The 25,884-nt window shown below is 32.6% G+C and overlaps 1 protein-coding gene across 3 annotated transcripts; it reads right to left on the reverse strand.

Moving 5' to 3' along the window:
• Window positions 1-593: 593 nt before the first annotated feature.
• Window positions 594-21,748, reverse strand: LOC108780700 (peptidyl-alpha-hydroxyglycine alpha-amidating lyase 2). 3 transcript variants are annotated; one of them, XM_018548490.1, is made up of 8 exons: window positions 21,731-21,748; window positions 20,917-21,100; window positions 19,220-19,374; window positions 8,246-8,444; window positions 5,739-5,931; window positions 3,794-3,982; window positions 2,458-2,570; window positions 594-950 (listed from the first exon to the last, which is right to left on the reverse strand). In XM_018548490.1, the coding sequence occupies exons 2-8, from the start codon at window positions 21,058-21,060 to the stop codon at window positions 795-797; spliced, it is 1,149 nt and encodes a 382-aa protein (XP_018403992.1). In that variant the 5' UTR covers window positions 21,061-21,100; window positions 21,731-21,748; the 3' UTR covers window positions 594-794. The 3 variants fall into 3 exon arrangements, with proteins under 3 accessions (XP_018403992.1, XP_018403991.1, XP_018403993.1); XM_018548489.1 differs by lacking the exon at window positions 21,731-21,748 and having other exon boundaries at window positions 20,917-21,169; XM_018548491.1 differs by lacking the exons at window positions 594-950; window positions 21,731-21,748 and adding an exon at window positions 2,258-2,339 and having other exon boundaries at window positions 20,917-21,169.
• Window positions 21,749-25,884: the final 4,136 nt, after the last annotated feature.

The following is a 25,884-nucleotide window of genomic DNA, read 5'->3' on the forward strand; positions in this document are numbered from 1 at the left end:
TCTTCACTATAATCCAGTTGACAATTATAGTCACTTTTGGTCTGTCTTATGTGACTGGCGTAATGAAGAATACACTTGGTCAATTATATTTATCTCATATCTGTTTTTGATCAAGAAGTTCAGTATCTTTTATATGCACTTGGCGTATGTTTTTTTCTTTTTTTAAAAAAAGGTTTTTTATGGGATAAAGCTTAATCTATAATTGCGTAAAAATAGTTGTAAATGATTGTAGTTGTCCTTTAATCACAATTGGATATTTTCCTCATATTCAACTGTAATTGATCAATTCTTATAACTACAATTACGTTTACGTAATTGTAGATCGGACTTAAAGTAATATATTACAATTTTGTAATATCATTTTTTTTGTCAAATTTAGAGATTAGTATTCATGATAAGTTTGTTTTTATGTTAATACAATTCTGTAACAGGTTTATGGAATTTTAAAGACTTCATAAATTAATTACAAATTTATATTATAGTATTTATATTATAGTATTTTATTAATATTTATATTATGGTATTTTATTAACGTTATTTAAAACAGTCTTAAAGTAAGAACAAATTGTGAATATTATAGCTAAAAATTGAAGACTAAATGTATAAACAATTATTGTAATAAATAGATTTAAAATATAAAAAATGGTGATATGAATAACTATAATCGTTATCGTCGCCAAAAAATGTAACTGCATTACCTTTATAAAAAAAAAGGTAACGCTGTTTCCAGTCTGTTAAAACAAAAAGTAACTGTAACGGCGCGGCGGCATTATAACGTTACAAGTAATGATCAATTATTTCCACTCTCTGTTTAATACTAGTTGCTTAACATCTGTGTTATTAGATTTGGTCACTAGATCAAACTTCCATACTTTGTTTGGTCCAATTTCTGAGACATAAAGGGCACTACCATAAGGACACACAGCAATGGCATGAGGCATAGTAAAAACCTAAAAAAATATAATATATTCTTCTTATACATTAAACATTTGTCACTTTGATTTTCTACTATATATACAGGGTGTTTAAGAAGTAATGAAAAATTATGTCGCATAGGGATAGAATGGACTAAATTGAGAAAAAAAGTCCTCTACCACTTTACAATTTTCGCAATAGTTAACGAGATATTAATTTATAATAATATTCAAATTTGCCCGGCCCATTGCCAAATGCAAGCACGCGGCTGGATACGACCACCTGGACATTGTCTAGCGACGATCATTGCCGCTTGTTATAAGCAACGCGTACCTGGCGATAGCGAACGCACGCGGCGCGCCTCGCTACGTGGTCGTATCCAGCCGCGCGCTTGCATTTGGCGATGGGCCGGGCAAATTTGGATATTTTTATAAATTAATATCTCGCGTTAACTATTGCGAAAATTGTAAAATGGTAGAGGACTTTTTTTCTCAATTTAGTCTAGTGATGCACGAAGACGAGACAAGACGATATTTTGAAAAATATTGTCTTGTCTCGCAAAAATATTGAAAAATTAATTCTTGTCTTGATCTCGTTATCAAGATCAAAAATAAATCTCGTCTTGATTTCAATATTATCGAAAATATTGATTTTTATTAAAAATTTTTTAATTTAAAAAGTATTAAATATATTAAAGTATTGAAGTATTAAATTTAAAAAGTATTTAAATGTACTAAAGACGAGACAAACGATATTTATGATTTTTTACTAAGATAAGATCATATTTCTGAATCTAAAAGTATAATCCAATCAGTGCAAACAAAACTTCCAACAGTTGCAAAATAAACTTTCTGCTGAACGCAATTAATTGGAAAAAGGAAGGCAGCATAGACGATTGGGCGCGTGCATAAGGGTACGTTTCCACTGAGCACGTCACGACGTCACGCGTTGCGTCGTCCATCGTGTCACGACGCGACGCGAAAAAGAGAAGTTTATAATATTATAATAAAATTGTATTGATTTTATTTCATTGCAATTACACAATATAGATTAATATAGATTATAATATAGACAATATACTTTATAATATAAAATAGTAATACTCCATATATCAGTGAAAACATTTATATTCATTTATATAAGTATGAATAATAAGCCACTAAACGTAATTAAAATTATTTCTATATTTTTTCTATTAGATGTTATCTATTAATTTGATATATTTCCAATATATTTATTTATTTGATATTCGATATTTTCGATATTCTTGAGCCGAGAATATTGATCTTGTAAAAGTAATAATGTCTCGTATCGAAATTTATTAAATCAATTGTCTTGATATCGTCTTGATTTCGAGACAAGACAAGACAAGAATCTTGATGTCTCGAATATTGCGTGCATCACTAATTTAGTCCATTCTACTCCTATGCGAAAGAATTTTTCATTACTTCTCAAACACCCTGTATATTAGAAATTGCCAATAAATTACTAATAAATATATAGGAGTTCTAAAAAATATAAAATATATTGTAATATACTTACTGAAGATTCCGGGCTCCAAAATTCGATCACATTCCGATTTATGGAATCAATAGTGAAACCTTTAATTTGTATGTTTTTAAATGTCATTCCGTTCACGGCGTAAATAAAACCACCTGAAATTATCAACATACAATGTAATAAAGACATTTATCTTCCTTTATTTCTTTTATTTTATGTAAACTTTTCTTAAGCCTCTTGAATACTCATTGTCAGCCAAAAACTCCGTGTTGATGGTGGCAACACCGAATTAGTCGGCGACCTGGCAAAACTGATAGTTACATACACAAGTACAAGCCCATGTCCGTATGCTCATTTTGGAGCCGAAGGCGAGCACAGACATGGGTTTGTGTGTGTGTTGTAACGCTTCGCTACGGTAAAGGGCCAAATTAATAGGTGAAAAGTGATGTTTTGACAATAAAATATTGCGTGCCATTTCCATATAATATGTTTAATGAAAATGTAACTTATTTCGTACTTATGAAGGTCTTAAAAATGGGCAAACACTACACTTATCTTGGAATTTCGTACGTAAAAGTGTATTTTTCATTTGTTTCGACAGCTGTCGACTATCAAGGGAGGAAAGTACAGTTTTTGCTCATTCTTATAAATGTTGTAAAGCGATCTCGTCGTTAAAACTTATCCAAATTGTCTTTATTGAAAAATGGACGCAAAAAAATGAACGTGTCATTTCTCGCTTATGACGTCACGATTCCAACATGGTCGCCGCGACTACTCAGGAGTCTTAAATATGTTTATAAAGAACATTACTTAAATAAATAATTAAGAGTTGAAAAATGAGGTTTGATTATAATATTGATAATTTTTTTTACTTAATAAACTAATATTTAAAATTTTATTTTGCTGCTTAGTTAAAATCTAATTATGCCGATTAATATCGTTTCGATTTGGACTTTAATATGAGATTGAAAGAATTATTTTTAATACCATAATAATAATTTAAAAAACAAATAAATTTCTAATAATCCAGGGCAAGTAAGAGTTCAAACGTGGTTGTTGGTACGTAGGTAAAGTGAAGCGGAGTTGTTAAAAAATCCTTTATTCACAAATATTATTCGTTTCTCCATCAAAATTTAGTTCAAAATTAGTTCAAAACTAAATTTTGATGGAGGAATGAATAATATTTGTGAATAAAGGATTTTTTAACAACTCTGCTTCACTTTACCTACGTACCAACAACCTTGTTTGAACTCTCACTTACCCTGGATTATTACGAATTTATTTGTTTTTTGAATCAAGAGAGTCCGAAAGAAGATTTCGTTTTTATTGTTGAATAATAATTTATACACAAGAATTGCAACTGTCCTGAATTACTTACGGTACGACGCAATTCCGAATATTCGACCAAATTGTGGATGATGAATCGAATAAGGAAGATACGAATTTTGTTTCAATCCGGAGAATGTTACATCCAGGCATACAATTCTGAAATCTTCGCGGTCAGCAATACATACTTGTTCATTTGGCAAAATTGTCAAGGCGTGTGGGATTCTCAAGGTAATCCAATCTAAAATTGTAAATACATTAACCTTAATTATATATTAAATATGTAATGTGAATATATATATATATATATATATATGTGTGTGTGTATTAAAAATATATTTTTATCTGAAAAGAGAAGTTTTTAGAATTTCCTTCTAAGGATATCCTCATTTAAGGATTAATATAAACAAAAGTTTAAGACAAATTATATTATTAACACTATATATTACTATTAAACGTACTTTCGCCGATAGCATATTTAGGATTGCCCCTTTTATCAAACAGTACTATCCTATTGTTGCAATATCCGTCAGCAACGACGATCTCGCCACTTGATAAAACTGCGACCGAGGTTGGTTGGCAGAAATGATTTATGTCGCTTCCAGGCATAAATCTTTGACCGAGAATCAGTTGAAGAACACCGAAAGCCGAGTACTATAATTTTATGCAGATAGTTTCTAATGTTTTTAACAATAATAATAATAAGATTAGAAACAAAACCAGAGTACATCATCTAAATATACGAGAAGCGCCATGAACGGTCAAAGTTTAATTAAATGTTGAATTTATTTTTAATTAAATGAATTTATCTCAGAAATATAATTGTGCGCCATTACTATTATGGACTTTCAACACAATCCATCTGAAATATTAATAATTTGACTTATCTTTTTAATCAATTAATTATCCCCCCAAATTTAATTACATATATCTTAAAATCTGTAAAGAATTTATTGTAAAAAATATTATCTCGGTTGGGAATCAAACCCGGATCTCTGATATTTCATGCAAGCGTCCTAATTAATTCTTGGATGCATTAATACATATCATAATTTGCAGTTCAATAAAAATCTTGTTTTGAACTTTTAATCTCAGTTCTATAAATTCAATAATGTTTGTTCACGTAATACGCTGAACTGTCGTTTGGTCCATACGAGCTGTAAAACTTTTATATTAAGGAAACATTTACGTCAAATGACAGTTCTATGAATTGAAAAAATGTAAATTTTTAACTTTTTTCAATTTTAGTAAAAAATTCAGTTCAACACTATCCAATTTTGCGTCTACTTTAATGTTGTAAAAGGATTTTTGATTCTGTTCAATAAATTCAGAGATTTTTATTGAACTGCAATGTCCCTACAATTTGGCTGCTCCAGAATTACATTTAAAACTACAGTCTTAAGTCAGTAAGTTCTAAGAGATCTTTAAGAGTTTTATTTTAAAATTTGTAACTCTATTCCTAATCATGTAATATTATAGGCGTGTAATAATATTATACGATTAATCGGGAATGATTTATCGATTTGTATGTAAAAGATTCGTATGTAAAGATCAATCAAGTGCGTGAATAAATCCGTGAAAGCATTGATACGCGATATAATTTATAAAAAGAGGAAATAAGCCTTTGATTATTGATTATTGTAATCTATTTCTTTCTTGGATTAATTCTCAATCGCTAATTAATTAATCGGTAGTGATTAATAATAACAAACTGATAAATTCGTTAGTAAATCGATAAAATGTAAGTGAATTTGTGTAAAGTTATTATTTGGTGTTAGATTTGTGTGAAAATCTTGTCGAAATTCACAGACATAGTATTCTGCCTTTTTCCCCAGCTACATTACAGTACGAAACATCCCTACAAGGTGTGTGTCTGCGTACGTGCGTGCGTGTGTGCGTGCGTGCGTGCGATAAGGATATCCTCATTTAAGGATTAATATAAACAAAAGTTTAAGACAAATTATATTATTAACACTATATATTACTATTAAACGTACTTTCGCCGATAGCATATTTAGGATTGCCCCTTTTATCAAACAGTACTATCCTATTGTTGCAATATCCGTCAGCAACGACGATCTCGCCACTTGATAAAACTGCGACCGAGGTTGGTTGGCAGAAATGATTTATGTCGCTTCCAGGCATAAATCTTTGACCGAGAATCAGTTGAAGAACACCGAAAGCCGAGTACTATAATTTTATGCAGATAGTTTCTAATGTTTTTAACAATAATAATAATAAGATTAGAAACAAAACCAGAGTACATCATCTAAATATACGAGAAGCGCCATGAACGGTCAAAGTTTAATTAAATGTTGAATTTATTTTTAATTAAATGAATTTATCTCAGAAATATAATTGTGCGCCATTACTATTATGGACTTTCAACACAATCCATCTGAAATATTAATAATTTGACTTATCTTTTTAATCAATTAATTATCCCCCCAAATTTAATTACATATATCTTAAAATCTGTAAAGAATTTATTGTAAAAAATATTATCTCGGTTGGGAATCAAACCCGGATCTCTGATATTTCATGCAAGCGTCCTAATTAATTCTTGGATGCATTAATACATATCATAATTTGCAGTTCAATAAAAATCTTGTTTTGAACTTTTAATCTCAGTTCTATAAATTCAATAATGTTTGTTCACGTAATACGCTGAACTGTCGTTTGGTCCATACGAGCTGTAAAACTTTTATATTAAGGAAACATTTACGTCAAATGACAGTTCTATGAATTGAAAAAATGTAAATTTTTAACTTTTTTCAATTTTAGTAAAAAATTCAGTTCAACACTATCCAATTTTGCGTCTACTTTAATGTTGTAAAAGGATTTTTGATTCTGTTCAATAAATTCAGAGATTTTTATTGAACTGCAATGTCCCTACAATTTGGCTGCTCCAGAATTACATTTAAAACTACAGTCTTAAGTCAGTAAGTTCTAAGAGATCTTTAAGAGTTTTATTTTAAAATTTGTAACTCTATTCCTAATCATGTAATATTATAGGCGTGTAATAATATTATACGATTAATCGGGAATGATTTATCGATTTGTATGTAAAAGATTCGTATGTAAAGATCAATCAAGTGCGTGAATAAATCCGTGAAAGCATTGATACGCGATATAATTTATAAAAAGAGGAAATAAGCCTTTGATTATTGATTATTGTAATCTATTTCTTTCTTGGATTAATTCTCAATCGCTAATTAATTAATCGGTAGTGATTAATAATAACAAACTGATAAGTTCGTTAGTAAATCGATAAAATGTAAGTGAATTTGTGTAAAGTTATTATTTGGTGTTAGATTTGTGTGAAAATCTTGTCGAAATTCACAGACATAGTATTCTGCCTTTTTCCCCAGCTACATTACAGTACGAAACATCCCTACAAGGTGTGTGTCTGCGTACGTGCGTGCGTGTGTGCGTGCGTGCGTGCGTGTGTGCGTGCGTGCGTGCGCGCGTGCATGCGCGCGTTAGAGAGAGGGAAGATACGCGCGTATTATCGTAACACGCGTTTCATAGATAGCAAGCAGTTGATTGCAATCGAGCGCCCGCGTCGACCGATGAGTTGTGCCGCCTCTGCCTTCCTTCCGTACACGCGACCCGTAATTCGCTATTTTCGCTTATAATTCAAAATGTATGCTTCGAATAAAATTTTGACAAAGGAAAAAATGTCTTAAAATCACCTCAGGAATTCATTATTTTAAGGACAAACGTTTTTTCTGGAACACCCTGTATATTCAATCTTGAATACATCACGGAAATTATGTTATAAATAGATTCAAAGTACAAAAAGTAACTATAAAAATAACGAATTATATTGTTACTATTATTGAAAAAGCATGACTATGTTGCCATTACAAAAAAAATAATGCCATTAGCATTATGTTACAAAAAAAAGTAATTGCAACAGCGTTACAAATAACAGTGTTACTTTCCAACCCCGATAATTACTATAACAATGAAAACATATTTATAATCTAAAATAATGTTTTATCGTAATACAACAATTCATTTACTTTAGAACAATCATAATAGCAAAATGTTAGCAATTTGGGACCAAATTGATAGCAAACTCGATCAGGTTTTGACTACAAAATCATAGCCATCTGTGTCCACATTTGTTATGTCAGCAGATTGGTGGCAGAAACTAAGCAAAGTCTGCTCGAATCAGGTTCTACTCTCAATCTACTATCAGGTTATGCAAGACTTTTGTTTTGTTTTCTACCATCGATCTGCTGGCATAGCATGTCTAGCAAACTTTGTCATATTTCTGACAGCAATTTGCTCATAATGTCAGATAATGCAAACTCTGTATACAATTTGTTGCCTTTCTGCAATCAAAAATTGATAGTAGGTTTTGCTCAAAATCTGTGTCCGCAGACTTTGCTGTTACGGAAGATATATGTATGATTCCTTTTTTTACCTTTTTTTATTATTTACTAATTATAATATAGAAACTATTTGTATTTTTAATGAGAATTTCTTTACATACCTTAAATACTTGATGGAGAGCAATATCAGTCAGCCATATGTTTCCAAAAGGATCGGCGTGAATTCCGTGCGGTAAGTAAAATGTTTGATTTCCCCAACCGCGAATAATATTACCATTTTTAGAATCTACCGTTAATACTGTATTCTCACGGATGGGACCTTTATATTTCTCTTGGTATTTTGCATTTTCGTCGAAAGTGCTAAAATTGTTTTTAAATGCATTAACTGCGGTTAAAATGTATTGGCTTTTATAAGAGGAAGGTTAATATAAATTTTATCGACATCTTCATAATATGTATAATTTTTCTTTGTGTAACGAAACTACATATTTTAAAAACAACTAAAATAATGATATTAAAATTACGGTATTAAAACAAGCCAACAAATTAAAAGATGACAATTTTTATTAAAATATTCCATAATTAAAATGAGAAACGTTTCAACTTATACATAAGTCCTCTTTAGTCTCCTTTATAAATGATACATGACAAATAAACGAAGTACGGTTAATCTTTCAAACTATAGTCCATCGAATCAGCAAGTAAATGAATATTGTTTCTCAATCCGAACAAAGAAAATTATCCGCATTGTAATTCTAAATCCATATTATTACATATAAGGAAACAATTTTAAAATTATAAATTAAAATGGAACTATTAAACTTACGGAAAATTAGATGCTATGTATAATTTTCATCCTTCAAGTGAAACAATGTAAAGTGGAAAATGGTCTGTACTGAACGACAGTTGTCACAAGAATAAAAGAAAACGAACTTTTATGTTTGACATAACGTATAATGTATATATATTATTCTGAGGGTAATGACCTAAGCAAATGATCATAAGTTTTGCTAATTTTTAAGTATCTTTTTGTGCGTTAATTCCATTTTTCTGTTCTTTGATGAATAACATCTCAGAAATCAATCTTTTATTATAATGAGATTCAACGTCCATAATACGTATATTATTCCAATCAAACGTATGTCCAAATCGATTGCAATGTTCCGATAAAACTGAAAGTCTTGCTGGATTTCTTTCAATATTATATTTATGTTCTTTTATTCTCGTGATCAATTTCCTTTTCGTTTGTCCTACATATGACGCATCGCAATGATTACAATCTACTTTGTAAACTACATTATTCTTTTGTATCTTTTCTGTGTTGTCTTTATGAACTTTAATAATTTTATTAAGTTTATTGATGCTTCTAATTCCTATGGTAAATACATCTTTGTTTAAGCTACCAGTAATAGAATTCGTAACTTTCTGAATATAAGGTAATACAAAAAGTTTCTTATTGAGAGGTTTACAATGTGTAATTTGGTTTTTATTTTGTGATGTATGTAATTTATAATTTAATAAATGATCAATTCTTTTTTGTATTTTACTGAATATAAGATGTAAGGGATAATTGTTATTTAATAATGTAGTGATACAAAACTCAATGTTCTTAATATGAAATTCTGGATTAGACAGCAATAATGCTCTATCAACCATGCCATAAATAACACCTATTTTATGTGCTAAAGGATGATTTGAGAAAAATGATAGATATCATCCAGAGAAAGTATCTTTATGATACCAATCTATTTTTAAAATGTTGTTGTCAATGTTAATGTTTAAATCTAAATAATGTAAAGATTTGTTTTTTTCAATTTCGAAAGTAAATTGCAATCTATTATGTATACTATTAAATGTTTCCAAAACTGTGTCAATTGAATCTTTGTGTACCGTCATGATAATATCATTCACGTATCGAAAATAAAACAAATTGTTTAGTTGCAAAATATTTAACGCTTTTTCCTCTAAGTCTTGCATGACAATATGTGCTATGATGGGAGATAATGGTGACCCCATACACTTGTTGTATATTTTGTTGTTAAAAACAAAGTATGTCGAATCAAAAATAAAATTGATAGTTTTGATAAATTCTTCTAAAGAAATCTTAGTTTTAGTCATGATTGTTTGCCATTCTTTTCTTTATACTATCAATAGCAAGATCCAGAAGAATATTAGTGAACATCGAAACAACATCTACGGAAATCAATACGTCTGAATCATTAATCCGTTTGCCCTCCAATTTTTTAAATAAATCGAAACTGTTTTTAATATATTTACTATCATAAGTTAAGCTTTTTGAAATAATGTTATGTAGCATAGTTGATATCCCATATAAAACCGTATTAATCGAAGAAACAATAAGTCGAAAAGGAAAATTGATTTTACGAATTTTAGGAAGACCATATTTTAATTACATATTTTAATTTGATACATATTTTAATTTGTGTAAGTGTGCTAGAGACGAGGATGCAGTACGACCTCAAATATATACTTTGAAATTACTGTCAGGAAGTACATAGTTTTATATTCAGAGCATCTTTAATTCTGCATATTTCACACATATGATATATGTATATTAACTATGTAGACTATTACAAAATAAGATCTCTTCAACGGACTCTTATTGTTCAAAAACAGTACGGTCCTCTAGGACGGATGAGAGTGCAGCGTTGTTATTGGTACGCAAATTTAATGAACTTTTTGTTTTTTGAATAATCTGAATTCATACAAGTATCCTTTATTCAATAATGATCAATATATAATGTATATGTTTCGACTCTTATTGAGTCATCTTCAGTATAATTTTAAATTAATTATAATAGTAATCTATTTGTGAGACATGTCAACATCAAATTGACTGATTGGATGTTACGATGTATTCTCACAAATCACATGTTGAATCTTAAAACCATGGAACGAAATTTACCAATATGGTTAATATCATAAAATTCTAATTACTTGATGTACTTAACAAAGGCGATTATTTATATTTATAACCGAACATGACGTTATCCTGTCATTTTCACGGCGTCGTATTTGTTAAGTACATCAAGTAATTAAAATTTTATGATATTAACAACTGTCGCGGGGTACGTGGAATCAGGTTAATAACTGTGATGTGTATTCTGAGTTAAATTCCTGCAGATTTAATATAATCGAATCACTGGTACAAAATAACGTAAAAATGTAGTCTATTACACAGATTAATATAAATGAGATAATAATGTCTTGTACAACTACGATACACGAGTCTTGGTTTCCCGCGTAGTAGTTGCCCGTATCTAACAAAGAACAAGAGGTCTAGTAGGTAGATGGCGTAGAGAGGAAACTATAGAAACTAAAAAATAACAGACTCGAATGCAAGAGCCATCCAACAGTGACCGAGGCGCACTATCTCCAACACTCCCACTAGACGAGTTCACTGTGGAATCATGTTCAGGAGCTCCAGATTTGTCTGAAGTTTTTGCTTTGCAAGAGGCTTCGTTAGAAGATCCGCTCTTTGCTCGTTGCTGGCCACATGTTTGACCTCTAGATGACCTTTCTTTACGACGTCTCGTACGTAGTGGTATTTGATGTCCACGTGTTTGGTCCTCCTGTGAAAAGTCAGATTCTTAATTAGAGTTTCAGCAGCTGTATTGTCACAGTAAAGAATCGTCGGTCCGAACTGCTCGTATCCAATCTGTTGCAGTAATCCACGAGTCCATACGACCTCCTTAGATGCATCATGAGCCGCGATATATTCTCTGCGTCCGTAGTTGACGTAGCAATTACTCCTTGCTTTCTAGATGACCAAATGATAGGTCCGCCGTTTAGCATCAACAAAACACCGGAGACTGACTTTCGTGTGTCTACACAAGATGCGTAATCTGCGTTTGAAAAAGCTTGCAGCTGTTTATCTTCATTAATCTCCGTACCGTAAATTAAACCGAGATTTGTTGTGCCTTTCAAATATTTAAGTACGCGTTTTGCTGCTGACTTGTGTGTAGTTGTAGGTGACACCAAAAATTGGCTAAGTCTACTTACTGCAAATGAAATATCTGGTCTTGATCCATTTGCCAGAAATATTAGCGAGCCAATTAATTGACGATATGGGAAACCTTCATCCTCGATGAAATCACCTTCCTCTTCAGGTTCTCGTTTCAGTACAATTTGCGTTTCCATAGGGGTGCTAACGCAGTTACAAGTTGCCATGATGAATTTTTGAAGTATTCTCATAGTGTATGCCGTTTGATGTACTCGTGTAAGTTTATTGAGACGATCACGATTGATTTTAAGTCCTAGATAAAATTTCGCTTCATCATGCGTTATTTTGAAACGATTTGTGAGTAGTAATAGTAGCTTGTTTATTTTGTTCATAGATGCGCCAACTATCAGACCATCATCCACATACAATCCCAATAGCAGATCCTTTTCGTTATTAACATAGAACAAATAAAAATTATAAAACATTGTAAATTCTCTAATAAATATAAAAATTAAATCCTCAACAGTCGCAAACTTTCATATAACAATACAATCGCTCCAATATTCGATGGCGGTAGTCAATTTACTTAAACGATGAAAAAACCTGTTATAATCCATTCTTCGTTTATATGCGAGAAAGATTAATCCCATGAAATTTCCAATCCGTTAGTCAAAATTAAAGAGCACAGAGCCCATATATGGATATCAAGTCATCAAATTCTATATGTAGGTTGAAACTGTATAAATCAAAAAAATTGACAATGAAACAACTGCAAAAACAAACCAAAAATTGAACACTTACATTATAAAAGAAGATAATTATTCACTAAATTTGCAAGTCAGATTATACACATCTTAACTATATGAAAAGTAATGTACAAATGATAACGTTTATGAGTAAAAACTTCGCTTCACCATGCGTAATTTTGAAACAATTTTTGAGTAGTAATAGTAGCTTGTTTATTTTGTTCATAGATGCGCCAACTATCAGACCATCATCTACATACAATCCTAATAGCAGATCCTTTTCGTTATTAACATAGATACATGGATTATAGTCTGTCGGCCGCATATTTAATTCCGCTAAAACGGTATCAATCTTCCTGTGCCACTGTAAAGGTGATTGCTTCAGTCCGTATAAGCTACGTAATAACTTGCATACTCTTCCGCTACCATCGTCGAAACCTTCCGGTTGTAACATATAAATATCTTCTTTCAAATCACCGTATAAGAAGGCTGTCTGAACGTCAAACTGAATCATCTCATATTCTTTTTCAGTTGCAAGAGATATTAGCAAACGAATTGAATCAAACCGTGTCACTGGCGAATATGTCTCATTGAAGTCGGTTCCAGGTTTTTGACTACAACCCTTGACAACTAGTCTTGCCTTGAATCGATCAACGTCGCCGTTTGGTTTAATTTTAACTCGATAAACTCACTTATTTTTAATAGCGCGACGTCCTTCGGGTAGTGTTGCCAGTTTCCACGCTTGTTTTCTTTTAGTGAGTCAAGTTCTTCATACATTGCTTGCTCCCACTGTTCATGGTCAGATGATTCGACAGTCGACAGCTTCTTCATAGTTATCAGGCACTTTTATTTCAGCTAACATACATGAACATGCATGATCACCGACCTGATTTTGACTTCGCGTACGAAGGGCTATGCAATCATCAGTTACTGGTTTAGATTTCGATTTTGATGACATCTTATTTGATCGAGTTTCATGCGCAACTGCTTGATCTTCACTAGGGGTTGATTCAACTTCCGAATCCACAATTTGTTCGTTACTTTCTTCTTTAGGCTGTTTTGCTTCTTCTTTATCATTAATGAATTGAACATTTGCCAACGGGCGAGGTTCAACAATTTTGACGTTGCATCGTACGTATACATTCTTTGTGCCACGTTCCTAAAGACGGTAAACCCTTGCAACCCGGCTCATATCCCACAAGTACCAGCTTCTTCGACTTCTTGTCAAATTTGTTCCTGAACTGGTCTTCAATGTGAGCATACGCTTCGCTGCCGTAGATACGCAAAGAACTAACGTCTGGCTGTTCACTTGTGAAAGCCTCCCAAGGGGTTATTCCATTTAGTCGATCTAGTGGCACGCGATTACGAATCATTGCAGCAGTTCTTGAAGCTTCGGCCCAAAGAGATGTTGGTAAGTCAGCTGCGGCCAACAAGATGCGTCCAGTTTCGACGATTGTCCTGATTTGTCGCTCAGCTCGGCCATTTTGTTGCGGTGCACGGGGAGTTGAAAATTCATGAACTATCTTATATTTGTTCATAATACGTTTCATATCCTTGCTAATAAACTCACGTGCATTATCGGATCGAAAACGTTTTATCTTGTGTCCGTACGAATTTGCAATTGCAATGACACTTTCAACTGCGTCAATTATTTCAGTACGATTTTTCATGGGACGTACAATTAAAAATCCTGAAAAATCGTCCACAAAGACAGCTAGCACCGTATTGCCACCAAGCGATGGAGTCGACATCGGCCCACAGATATCGAAATGTATCAATTCTGCTGGTTTATTGGCCCGAGTGTCAGATTCGACAAATTCTTTACGTGTCTGCTTTTCAAAGATGCAGGCCTCACAAAAACGATTGTCGGTTCTCCCACTGAATTTTGAAACGTTCATGCCTGTGATTGCTTTGCTGTTAGCCATTTGATCCAGTTTCTTATAGTTTACGTGAGCGAGTCGTTCATGCCATACAGATAATGGCTGCGTATCCTTACAGGCAATTTGAGCTTCGTGCTCTGGCAATACAACTCGTGTGTCCATCATGTATAAGTTTCGTTCATAGCTATAGCCAATCATTAGCACTTTATTTCCATTCATTATTCTTATTTGATTTTCGTCAATGATTGTCTTGTTACTCTGTCTGGCGCTGGCACCAATGCTCAGTAAATTTCGACCTAAATCCGGAATCCAGAATACATTATGTAGAGTACCTTCACGTTCCTTAACCATTGAAAGGATTCTGATGTTGCCTCTACCACGTGCATAAACAATATCGTTGTTTCCTACAGTAATCGGTACCGATTTATCATTTATTGCTTCAAATGTATCGAACCAGCCTCGTTGAAACGTCATATGATTACTGACTCCTGAATCTGCTAACCAATGATCTTCCTTCGGTCGTTTATTTAGATCTGAAAAGAATGAAGCTGTGAATGCGTCGCCATACGACATTCTCTTACCTTGAGATGCGCTATTGGCTTGTTTCGATTCTCGTTTGGGCTTCTTGCATTGTCGAGTCGTATGCCCTTCTTCGTCACAATTGAAGCATTTTCCTTTAAATGTATTCTTGTGTTGCTTAGGCTTTTTGTCATGCTTCGTCTTCTTCGCATGCAATGCGACAGATTCCTCTTCGCTATTAATCTTAACCTCACCAAAACTTTTAGAGAGTTGCTCTTCTTTCATGAGACGAGGCAATAGATTAACTAATTTCTGTTCGTGTCTCGATACTGAATCCCAAGCTGATATTACCGAACGATAGCTTACCGGTAATGAATGCAGAATCTTTGTAATTATCGTCGTTTCATCCTGCTTATGACCAAGGTCCTCGAGTTGTCGAGCCATCTGTTCGACGTTACTGACATGTTCTGACACTGTCATCTTGCTTGGATCCATCTTATACTCGAAGAATCTTGCTAGTAATAAATGTACGCTTGTTTCATTTTTCTGTTCGTACAAAGCTTCAAGCCTTAACCAGATTTCGTTTGAAGTCTTACAATTCACAATATGACGTATCTGTGAAAGCTCCATTGATTGAGTTAACGCAAAACGTGCCTTCTTGTCGGTAGTATCCCAGTCTCGGCATTTTGTTCCGACTTAACCGTTTTGCCACTCGCTACCTCGAATAATCCGTGATAGTCAAGATAGACTGACATCTGATACTTCCAGAGTCCAAAATCAGTTCCGTTAAATTTTGTGACTGTAATCTTGTCCATGATTCTCGTGATATATCTCTTTTGCAAGACAGATAACCTTACTCGAATGAATCTCACAGTTACTTTACCGCCTATCTAGGCCCATAACATGTCGCGGGGTGCGCGGAATCAGGTTAATAACTGTGATGTGTATTCTGAGTTAAATTCCTGCAGATTTAATATAATCGAATCACTGGTACAAAATAACGTAAAAATGTAGTCTATTACACAGATTAATATAAATGAGATAATAATGTCTTGTACAACTACGATACACGAGTCTTGGTTTCCCACGTAGTAGTTGCCCGTATCTAACAAAAAACAAGAGGTCTAGTAGGTAGATGGCGTAGAGAGGAAACTCTAGAAACTAAAAAATAACAGACTCGAATGCAAGCGCCATCCAACAGTGACCGAGGCGCACTATCTCCAACAACAACCATATTGGTAAATTTCGTTCCATGGTTTTAAGATTCAACATGTGATTTGTGAGAATACATCATAACATCCAATCAGTCAATTTGATGTTGACATGTCTCACAAATAGATTATTATTATAATTAGTTTAAAATTATACTGAAGATGACTCAATATAAGAGTCGAAACGTATATATTATATATTGATCATTATTGAATAAAGGATACTTGTGTGAATTCAGATTATTCAATAGACAAAAAGTTCATTAAATTTGCATACCAATAACAACGCTGCACTCTCATTCGCCCTAAAGGACCGTACTATGTAGACTATAGTATGTATTCAATAATCTGGAGAGTTAATAAGAAAACTAGTATTGTACATCAACATATTTTATGTATAATGACGTAATCATCATATTATTCTTACTGAAAATGATTATATTAAAGATCAAAGGTAAATATTTCGAATTACACAGTCAGCCTCAAATGACTTCCGAGTGACCTTGACCTTGACCTTGACCCTCAAGATGGTCAAGGTCATTGACCATTCCCGTCGCTCGTCCTTTGTTAAAAAGTTATTAACCAAAAAAGATTTAAAAATAACGTACTATTTCTGCGTATATTCTGCGTACTATTCACGTGGATAATGGTATTAAAATGGTTATAAAAGTTTCAGTTGCTGCTAATATTTATTCATTTTATTCAATGTACATTTTTACTCATTTTATTCATTACTTGACGATACATTATTTAATGAATATAGAGAAGTCATTAATCGAAAAAATTGCGGTATTCTCTCATTAAAATCGCATCGTTCTTTAAATATGAATTCTGCTAAATAATGTTTGTAGTGTTCTTCTCGTACACCAAATCGCGATAAAGCAGAACGCATATCGCGTCATAACCGCTCAATATTTTGCGTATGTACATCGGATTCAGGATCAACAAAATGAACTGAATGATTAACGGTCTGATGTACGTAATCAAGTTCCTTTAAAGGTAAAGCAACTCTCATCCCCCTCCCCCCTGTGCACCTACTTTATTTGTAAAGTAATTTTCACCTCCCCCTGCACAGGGGCACACGACTTCTACGATTGTACTGTTGCTATGATAGTACTGTTGGGGCAGACCTCTGAGACGGTGCGGGGGAGGTGGTCGAAGGCCGCCCCCTTGCACCCGCCCGTGTGTGTATGTGAGTGTGTGTGTGTGTGTGTGTGTGTGTGTTCCATTCGTTATATTACGATTATAAGTCTATCAAGTAATAACTTGATATTTTACACACGTACGCAGAATATACGCAGAAATAGTACGTTATTTTTAAATCTTTTTTGGTTAATAACTTTTTAACGAAGGACAAGCGACGGGAATGGTCAATGACCTTGACCGTCTTTGAGGGTCAAGGTCAAGGTCAAGGTCACTCGGAAGTCATTTGAGGCTGACTGTGTAATTCGAAATATTTACCCTGACTCGTATCACGATTTCCTTTTTTACTAAAAGCATCTGTTTTAAATAATTTAATTTCTCAAAAATGGAAGTCCTAAAGAACATTTAATTCTTTAAAGAATAAGATTGTACGGAATAATTTTTTCGACACTTGAAGTACGAATAAATAATAAATGATAAGATTAGATTAGAATAAAATAAGGATCCACCGCATTTTCAAAAGCTACATATATTAATAATCGAAACTACAAATTAATAATTGTAATATTTTTTTATTATAATGTTTCTCCCATTGCCTCTTCCACTTTGTCCCCTAAATAAAAATTTAAAATAATCATTAATCTTATTTAAAATACATAATTTAGTTAAAAATAATTAACTTACGCGTTTCTGAAGTGCCGCATATACCATGCGGCACGACTTCGCCCGCGTCCTTGTCCTCGTCGATGGTCTGCAAGAACAAAAATAGTATAAAAACATCGCCAATGTTAGAAAAAGGGGAAAGACTTAATAATGTATAAATAATTTACTATATTGTTCCTGCAGCTGTTGCTGCTGCTGCTCCTGCGGCTGCTGTTACTGCAGCTGTTGCGGCTGTCGCTGCTGTTGTTGCGGTTGTCGCTGCTGCTGCTGCGGCTGTCGGTGCTCCTGCTGCGGCTGTCGGTGCTGCTGCTGCGGCTGTCGGTGCTGCTGCTGCGGCTGCCGCTGCTGCTGCGGCTGTTGCAGCACTTGCAGCTGCTGAAGCTGCTGCTGGTGCTATTGTTGTTACAGCAGCTGTTGTCTTCTTTACTGCAGCAGTTTCTCAATATTTGATGGCTTCCCATCCTCGAGTAACATTTTTTCTACTTCTTCAATTTCTTCTAATATAATATTTATTATTCTCGATTTTATTTTTGATTGTTCTCAGTTTACCGTGTAATGCCTATCAACGAATCGTCGAATGCTTACAAATGACTGGCGTGCTGCTTCATGTCAGGAGCATTCTTACTAATAAGGTCAAGGTCACTCGGAAGTCATTTGAGGCTGACTGTGTAATTCGAAATATTTACCAGATCAAAATGTTTGAGTAAATAATTATTGTATTTGATTTTTATTTAATGACTACATGTATAGAAATATACCGCATACAATATTTAGCGTTTTAGATCAACATATTATATCTTTTGTTTCATCGGAAATTGAAATAAAACCATACATCACCAAAAAGTTATCTCGCAGTTATTATTATATTTTTAAATATAAAAGCTATAGGTAAATATATGAAGAGTATTGTAAAGCACTTAAAACTTCAGTAATCGTTGCTTTTCTTAATGAATATGAAATTTAATTGTTGTGCCTTTGATTTGTATTCATTAAGTTATAAATAACTTACTCGTGATTCCATGTTCGATCTCCGCGATGAAAAATTATAAGATTCCCTGTTGGTTCCACAGCGACCCCAGAAACTTCACCAAGATTTTCGGGACTTCGCCAGAAATGATTTTCAATGGGATGCAGTGGCGCATTATAGAATTCCAAAAACTGATCCTACGTAATAAAGATAACAAATACATCGTAAACATGATTATTATAGAACAGGATTATTGTTATTATAATATTGTTAAAACATAATTCGTGATTTTTAAAGAAATATTAGAGTTGATGCTTTGTTCGTAATAAACACTTGAATGTTACTCTTTGAAATTAATACGGATGCGCATTAGTAAAAACTTGAGTAAAAAGAGGAATGTACTTATTAATTTATTAAGTTTCTACATGTGTAAATATTATTTTAAATATTACAATGTAAGAATTCATTAAGATATAATATTAAATATAAATTAAATTAAAACAAACTAAAGGACTCTTTTCTTATACAAAATAATAAACATAAAAATGGCATTGTAAGAGTCAGAAAATAAGAAAAATTTTGTAAACGATAAAATTAAACCATGTATTCTAAGTTTTATCAATTATGACAGTACTTAAGGAGTTATCCGGGTCTAGAAGGCAAAAAAAAGGCCTACTTTCGTGAATTTTTTTAAAAGATCCTACGACAATTTTACAATTTTCGTTTATTGGATATTAAAATATAATGTTTCAACTACACTGTGTAAAATTTTGAACGAAAAATATTGAAAAATGAGCTGTTGAGAAATGCTTAATGTTGACCACGCCAAAAAAAGTGTCCTTGCGGTAGTTACATTATCTCCGTCAATTTTCATCTGAAATCAAAAACCCAAAGTTTTTCTGTTAGTGTATGCGTATGGCTTGTCTTTGAACGAAGGATTCTTTTTTTAATTAAAAATTGAATTTTTTGTAGCGTTTTTTATAAAAAGTGTCATTTTTTGCATAAATTTTGGCCATATTTTGGCTTATAAAATGAGTTGTAATTGAAGATAAAAAAAATCCTTCGTTCAACGACAACAAAAACATGTCTAAAAGCAGTGTGCAAAAGCAGAAGTCGATCGGTGCAATAGTTTTTGAGAAAAAGTAACTACCGACTTCAAAAAAGTGGTTTTTTAAGAAAAACGCGTTTCAAAGCGGAATAAAATAGAGAAAACAATTTTTTTTTTACTTACATGGAATCATCGATTCCAGGCCCATAAAGGAAAGGTTCCGCTGCAGCTGCAAGGTCCAATGCATCTTTTTGGTCTTGCTGAAGCTTCATTCTCGCTTCTTCGGCGGCCGAGGTCGAATTGCCGGTTATGACGCATTCGACACACTGCGCTTTAAATTTCTCCCATTCCTACAATTTTGCTCCGATCGACTTGTAATTTTCGGACAACATTCCTGACACTTTGTACTATTATATAAAAAAGTTTGAAAAAAATGAATTTTTTGAAGTGCCAAGACCCGGATAACCCCTTAAAAACTAACTTAAAATATAACATTAAATGACAAATATTCTTACATTACTATACATTACATAACATTACTAGTTTCGACCAACAATTCTGGTCCTCTTCAGATGAAACATTAACGTTGAATTATAAAATTATAGATGGACAACAATACTTATGTAAAATTTTATAAAATATTTATATAGATCCGAAAAAAATATAAATTAAATATAAATTAGTTACATACGTGAGAAAATCGGTAAGAAGCATCAAATTTATTGAAGTTACTTCCATCGAAGTTTCCGTCGTTGATATTGGATGTAACACCTCTAAATACCACTACTGTAAATATCAAGAGAACTCGAAGGAATTGGTTTCTTCTACTCGCCATTATCTCTCTGCTCTTCTATAAATCTCACAGCTGACGAGGTCTAAACCGAGGTGTTGAATCAATAATATGCGCAAGCGCTCGTTGAATTACAATTGTTACAATTCAGAAACATAATACCAGAGAAATTAATGCAACAAGTACATGAGAAGTGATAAAAGGAATTGATCATCTGATATAATACAAACAAAAGGATTCAGGATTCGATGTTCGGAATGTAACAAGTTTGATGACAAATCTGATTATATTAACAAAAAGAGAAAAAAGGTATACACAAAAAATTGTTTATTAGAACTATATTATAATTGGATTTATAAATTGAAATAAAGCATTTCTATAAATTCAGAACAATAATGACTATTGCTAATAAAATAATAACCATAATAAACTAACTACACAAGGAGAACATAAACACACACATATGAGAACATAATATATTATAAGATAAAAAATTATTATGATTAAAACATTTATGATAAACTTAATGTCATTTCTTATCGTTATTTTGTTAATATAACTAACATTTAAATTTCTTCTATAATTTTTAAAAAAATTGTGTTTATTAGAAATTCATTAATTTTTATTTTACTTTAACTTAGATGAAAATGTCTGGAAATAAAGGAAATAGTTGTGTTTTTACTGATACACAGAAAATAACAAATTGAATACGAACGATGAGTTGTTGTATCAGATATTGTTTAAAATCAACTGTATCTGCTTTATGAAGGATTTGTCAGTACAATCAGACAGGTGGGAGTCAATCGATATTCGCGCGCAGGTGTCCTGGTTACTATCCCAGGAAAGTAGGTAGGGACACCGGGTGATCGTATCCTGGAGACCACTGACGTCAGAGTTCTTATATATGCTCGCAGGATAATCAATAACTTTCTGTAATTTATAGCATTTCCATGGTAGAAATACAAGAGTATTCTTTTGCGCATCCCAAAAAAATCCAGCCAATGAAAATTGCAGCTTGACAGCGTCATCACTAAGAGGCAAATTTGAATTGTCTAACGACATTAGCACAATAACATTAATGAATTATGCGCAATTTAATATTAAAATTATGGAAAATCTTTGTAAAGTTGATAGTATTTGAGAATAAAATTATTAAAGATCAATATTCGGCTATCTTTAAAAATTAATATTTCGTTAACCATTGCGAAATGACACAGGACTTTTTGACTCAGTTTAGTCCACTCTATCTACACGAAAGCGATTGGAAGAAACTCTCAGGATACCTTGTATATATATTATATATTTTTTAATATACCTCAATGTATATACATATATATATATACATTGAGAGTATATTAAAAAATATATAATATATATGTACATATATATATATGTATATATATATATACAGATATATATACATATATACAGATATATATATATACAGAGAGAGAGTATTTATATTAAAAAATATTAAAGGAAATTTTTAATACAAAGTGACATTTTAAAGTCAATAAGTATTTTGAAAAGTTTTCATATGTATATCTAAACAATAAAACACTTTTCTTTGTATTGTATTGTATTAATTAATTAAATATGAAAATTGTTAGGGGACATATATTTCATAATAGAGAAAAATAAAAACGTAAAAACGTAAAATCACGTAAATCACTTAAGGCTCAAATGTCCAACGGCAAATGGTCACGCTGACGCTCTTACGTATACGCATGTAGCAGAAGGCAGCCATAGCTTTTATCGAATCGAAGCGCTCCGAAAAGTACCGAGTTAACACGAATGTGACGTCATCAAGCTGATGCGCAGTAGAGTTCTAAATTCGTCCACGGGATGAGAATACCCTTGTATTTCTATCATGAGCATTTCCAATATAACATAAAATAACAATTATACAAACGTCATACATTCCTGCTCAAAAGATTCAGCACACATATTTTTGCTAACAATTCCATTTTCCATATAAAATATGGAATTATGACATGATACACCCTTTTATTTTTGATCACGGAATATTTAATAAAATCATGAATTACGGACAAATAATTATAAACAGAAATTACAAATAAATTAAAAGTAAATAGATAAATATCATGTATAATATTTATATATCAATTAAAAGAGGTATCAAGTTTTAATATTTTTTATATTAGGAAATGTCCATAAACGGAGAATATACTGAAACTTTTGAGCAATAGCTTCTTCTTCTTGGATATCTAATGGCCCTGGTCTTCTTTGATGGGATTTAATTGGCCAGTCGTACTAAGCACAATAAAGCCGGCACCGCTTTCCAAAAATATGCAACCGCGAAAATGGTGTAGTCCGAACGGACAGCGGGCGCCTGCGTTTACGACGTCGTCATGCCGCACTAAGGTGCGTCAGGACGAACGAACGAGTCAAGCCAGATCGCGGATATATATCCAGAAAAAGATATGCGCAGACAAAGTCGGCAACACTTTCAAAAATATACTTGAATGAAAGTACTCGATTCGAAACGCGTCTGTCACGGTCGAGTGGTTCTTCGAAACTCTTAAGCGATATAGCCTATAATAGTTATATAGTTATACATCAGTAGAAATTGCATAGCAGTAATACATTATATTTTTCGATGTGTTTCGTTTGGACGAGGGCTCCTTTTATCTACGGCATCATCTGTTTATTATACATCTCTTTTACCCACAGATTGAGTGTCTATATATATTATTATCTATAATTTGATTATCTACGTGCATTTTTGCCCACAAGTATAAAATTAAGATCAAATTATATAAGAAAGTAATGGTAATTATGTACTTTAGGAGAACCAGGTCCGATGACCTTGACCTTGACATATGTTGTCAAGGTCATGATTCTGAGCAACTGATTCTGAGCCTTAACAACAAGGTGGCGGACTCTTATAATTTTTTAGATATTTAGACTCAATAGTCTGGACTATTGTATACTATCAATAGTTAATACTATGCGTATTCAATAATCCCTGCAGGGAGGCTCCACTACTGTTAAAAATAAACTAACTCAACCCATTTAGTGGTGTGAGGTAGCTAGCTCTCGCTTCATGTAGAAAGTCGAAATCCATGCACAACAGTACAGGCATGTGACTTTCTATGCGAACATACTTCTATGGTTGTACTATTGCGCATTTCGACTTTCTACGCGAAGTAACAGCTACCATACACCACTAAATGTGTTGGGTTAAATTATTTTTAACAGTAGTGGAGCTCTCCCACAGGGAGGGGGGCGAAACCTACTGTATTCACGTGTACACTTTACAACATAAAGCGACATGGAAGTTGCGAGCTCATTCACAGAAGAAGAGGTGGAGTAAGAGTTGCTTCGCATGAATACAGTAGGTTTCACTACTGTTAAAAATAACTTCAACGCTTAATATCTGAAAAACTATAACAGATTGCCACCTAGTTGTTAAGACAGAGTTCCTCAGAATCATGACCTTGACAATATATGTCAAGGTCAAGGTCATCAAAACTAGGTTCCCTGTAAAGTACATAATTATCAAAATAATTTGTATTTTTAAAATAGAGAGCTTATGTAAAGCAGAGGATTTATTTTAAAACAGAGAATTTGTGTCTTTAAAGTAGAGAATTGTTGCTTTGTTGGTTGTAGGTAATCGAGTTGTAGATAATAATACGATAATAATCAACATAAATTAAAAGAGCAAAGTAAGAGTCAGAAGTAAAAATTACATTTAAAATAATATTAAAATGTCAACTTTAATTCTAAATCTAAAACACAATAGAATATACAAAAATTACTGAAAATTAAAAACATGATGCACGTAACAAGTTTCGACTCTTCGATAGAGTCCTCTTCAGACTTCAAAATAGTTTCTTTCGTAGACAAAATTATTATAGATAGTCAAAATATAATATTGTTGTTGAAAAATTTGATAATTCGCAGGTTAACAAAGTTTCTGTAAAAATTAATGCAACGCTATACAAATTGTTATGTGAATGTTAGAGTTTTTAAGAAAACACTTACCAAAACAATAATTAAAAAACAAATATAAATTGTGTCCATTTGTTAGAAAAATATGTGTTCAACAATGTAATATAAAATGCAGTGCAACCTTTCCAGGAGAAACATACGCTGACTTCTTGGAAAATAAGTTGCCGGTCCTTCTCGAAGACGTTCCTCTTCGCGAACGGGAGGAACTCATTTTCCAACATGACCGGGATTCCCGCATTTCTCGCGGCTAGTACGTGATGTATTAGATACGCGTCATCCGGACCAGTGCTGCCGAGCCGGGTTTCCCCTCCAGTACCTTCCACAAACCAGGCAGTGCACAGGAACGTGTTATAAGAGCGCGGATTCCAGTAAACATAAATTTAAATTTTTTAAAATATAGATTAAAGATTAAATTTAAAAATAAGATTGAAAAGAGTAATTTAAATAATTGTTTGAAAAAAAGGAATGGAAAGGGAAAAGGATGAGAATAATTGTAAAAAAAAACACATTGTGGTTCAAATAAAATAATTATTTTTTAAAATAATTATTTGGCAGAAAAAATAAAGCATACAATTTATTGCAAGGGTAAGGAAAATATGTATTTTATAATATATTTGTTGATAAAATAATTATAAAGTTTATTTTGTATTACACAAATAATAAACAAAAAATTTTTAATATATAATATATATATTATTTTAATGAAATATTAATTTTTATTTTATAAATTTATTGTTATATTAGTTTAAATTTATTATTATATAATTATATAATATTTGGAGACACGGTAGTGTCTCGGCGCTAAGCCAAGCACGCGACACTGCCGTGCCTCCTTTACGCGAAACTGAGAATTTTTCGTGGTCGAGATGATCAGATCTCAGTAACGGCTGAACC

Source organism: Cyphomyrmex costatus, unplaced genomic scaffold, assembly GCF_001594065.2.
Source record: "Cyphomyrmex costatus isolate MS0001 unplaced genomic scaffold, Ccosl1.0 scaffold722, whole genome shotgun sequence".
Taxonomy (NCBI): domain Eukaryota; kingdom Metazoa; phylum Arthropoda; class Insecta; order Hymenoptera; family Formicidae; genus Cyphomyrmex; species Cyphomyrmex costatus.

What these genes read in the sequence shown, in the direction of transcription:
- LOC108780700 (XM_018548490.1), bottom strand. Translation starts at nt 21,060, where the DNA reads ATGGCGAGTAGAAGAAACCAATTCCTTCGAGTTCTCTTGATATTTACA. An exon ending in GATCGAACATGGAATCACGA is followed by an intron (nt 8,445 to 19,219) that starts GTAAGTTATTTA and finishes AAACAATTTTAG; the next exon opens with CACTTTCGACGAAAATGCAA. An exon ending in TAAATATGCTATCGGCGAAA is followed by an intron (nt 3,983 to 5,738) that starts GTACGTTTAATA and finishes TTACAATTTTAG; the next exon opens with ATTGGATTACCTTGAGAATC.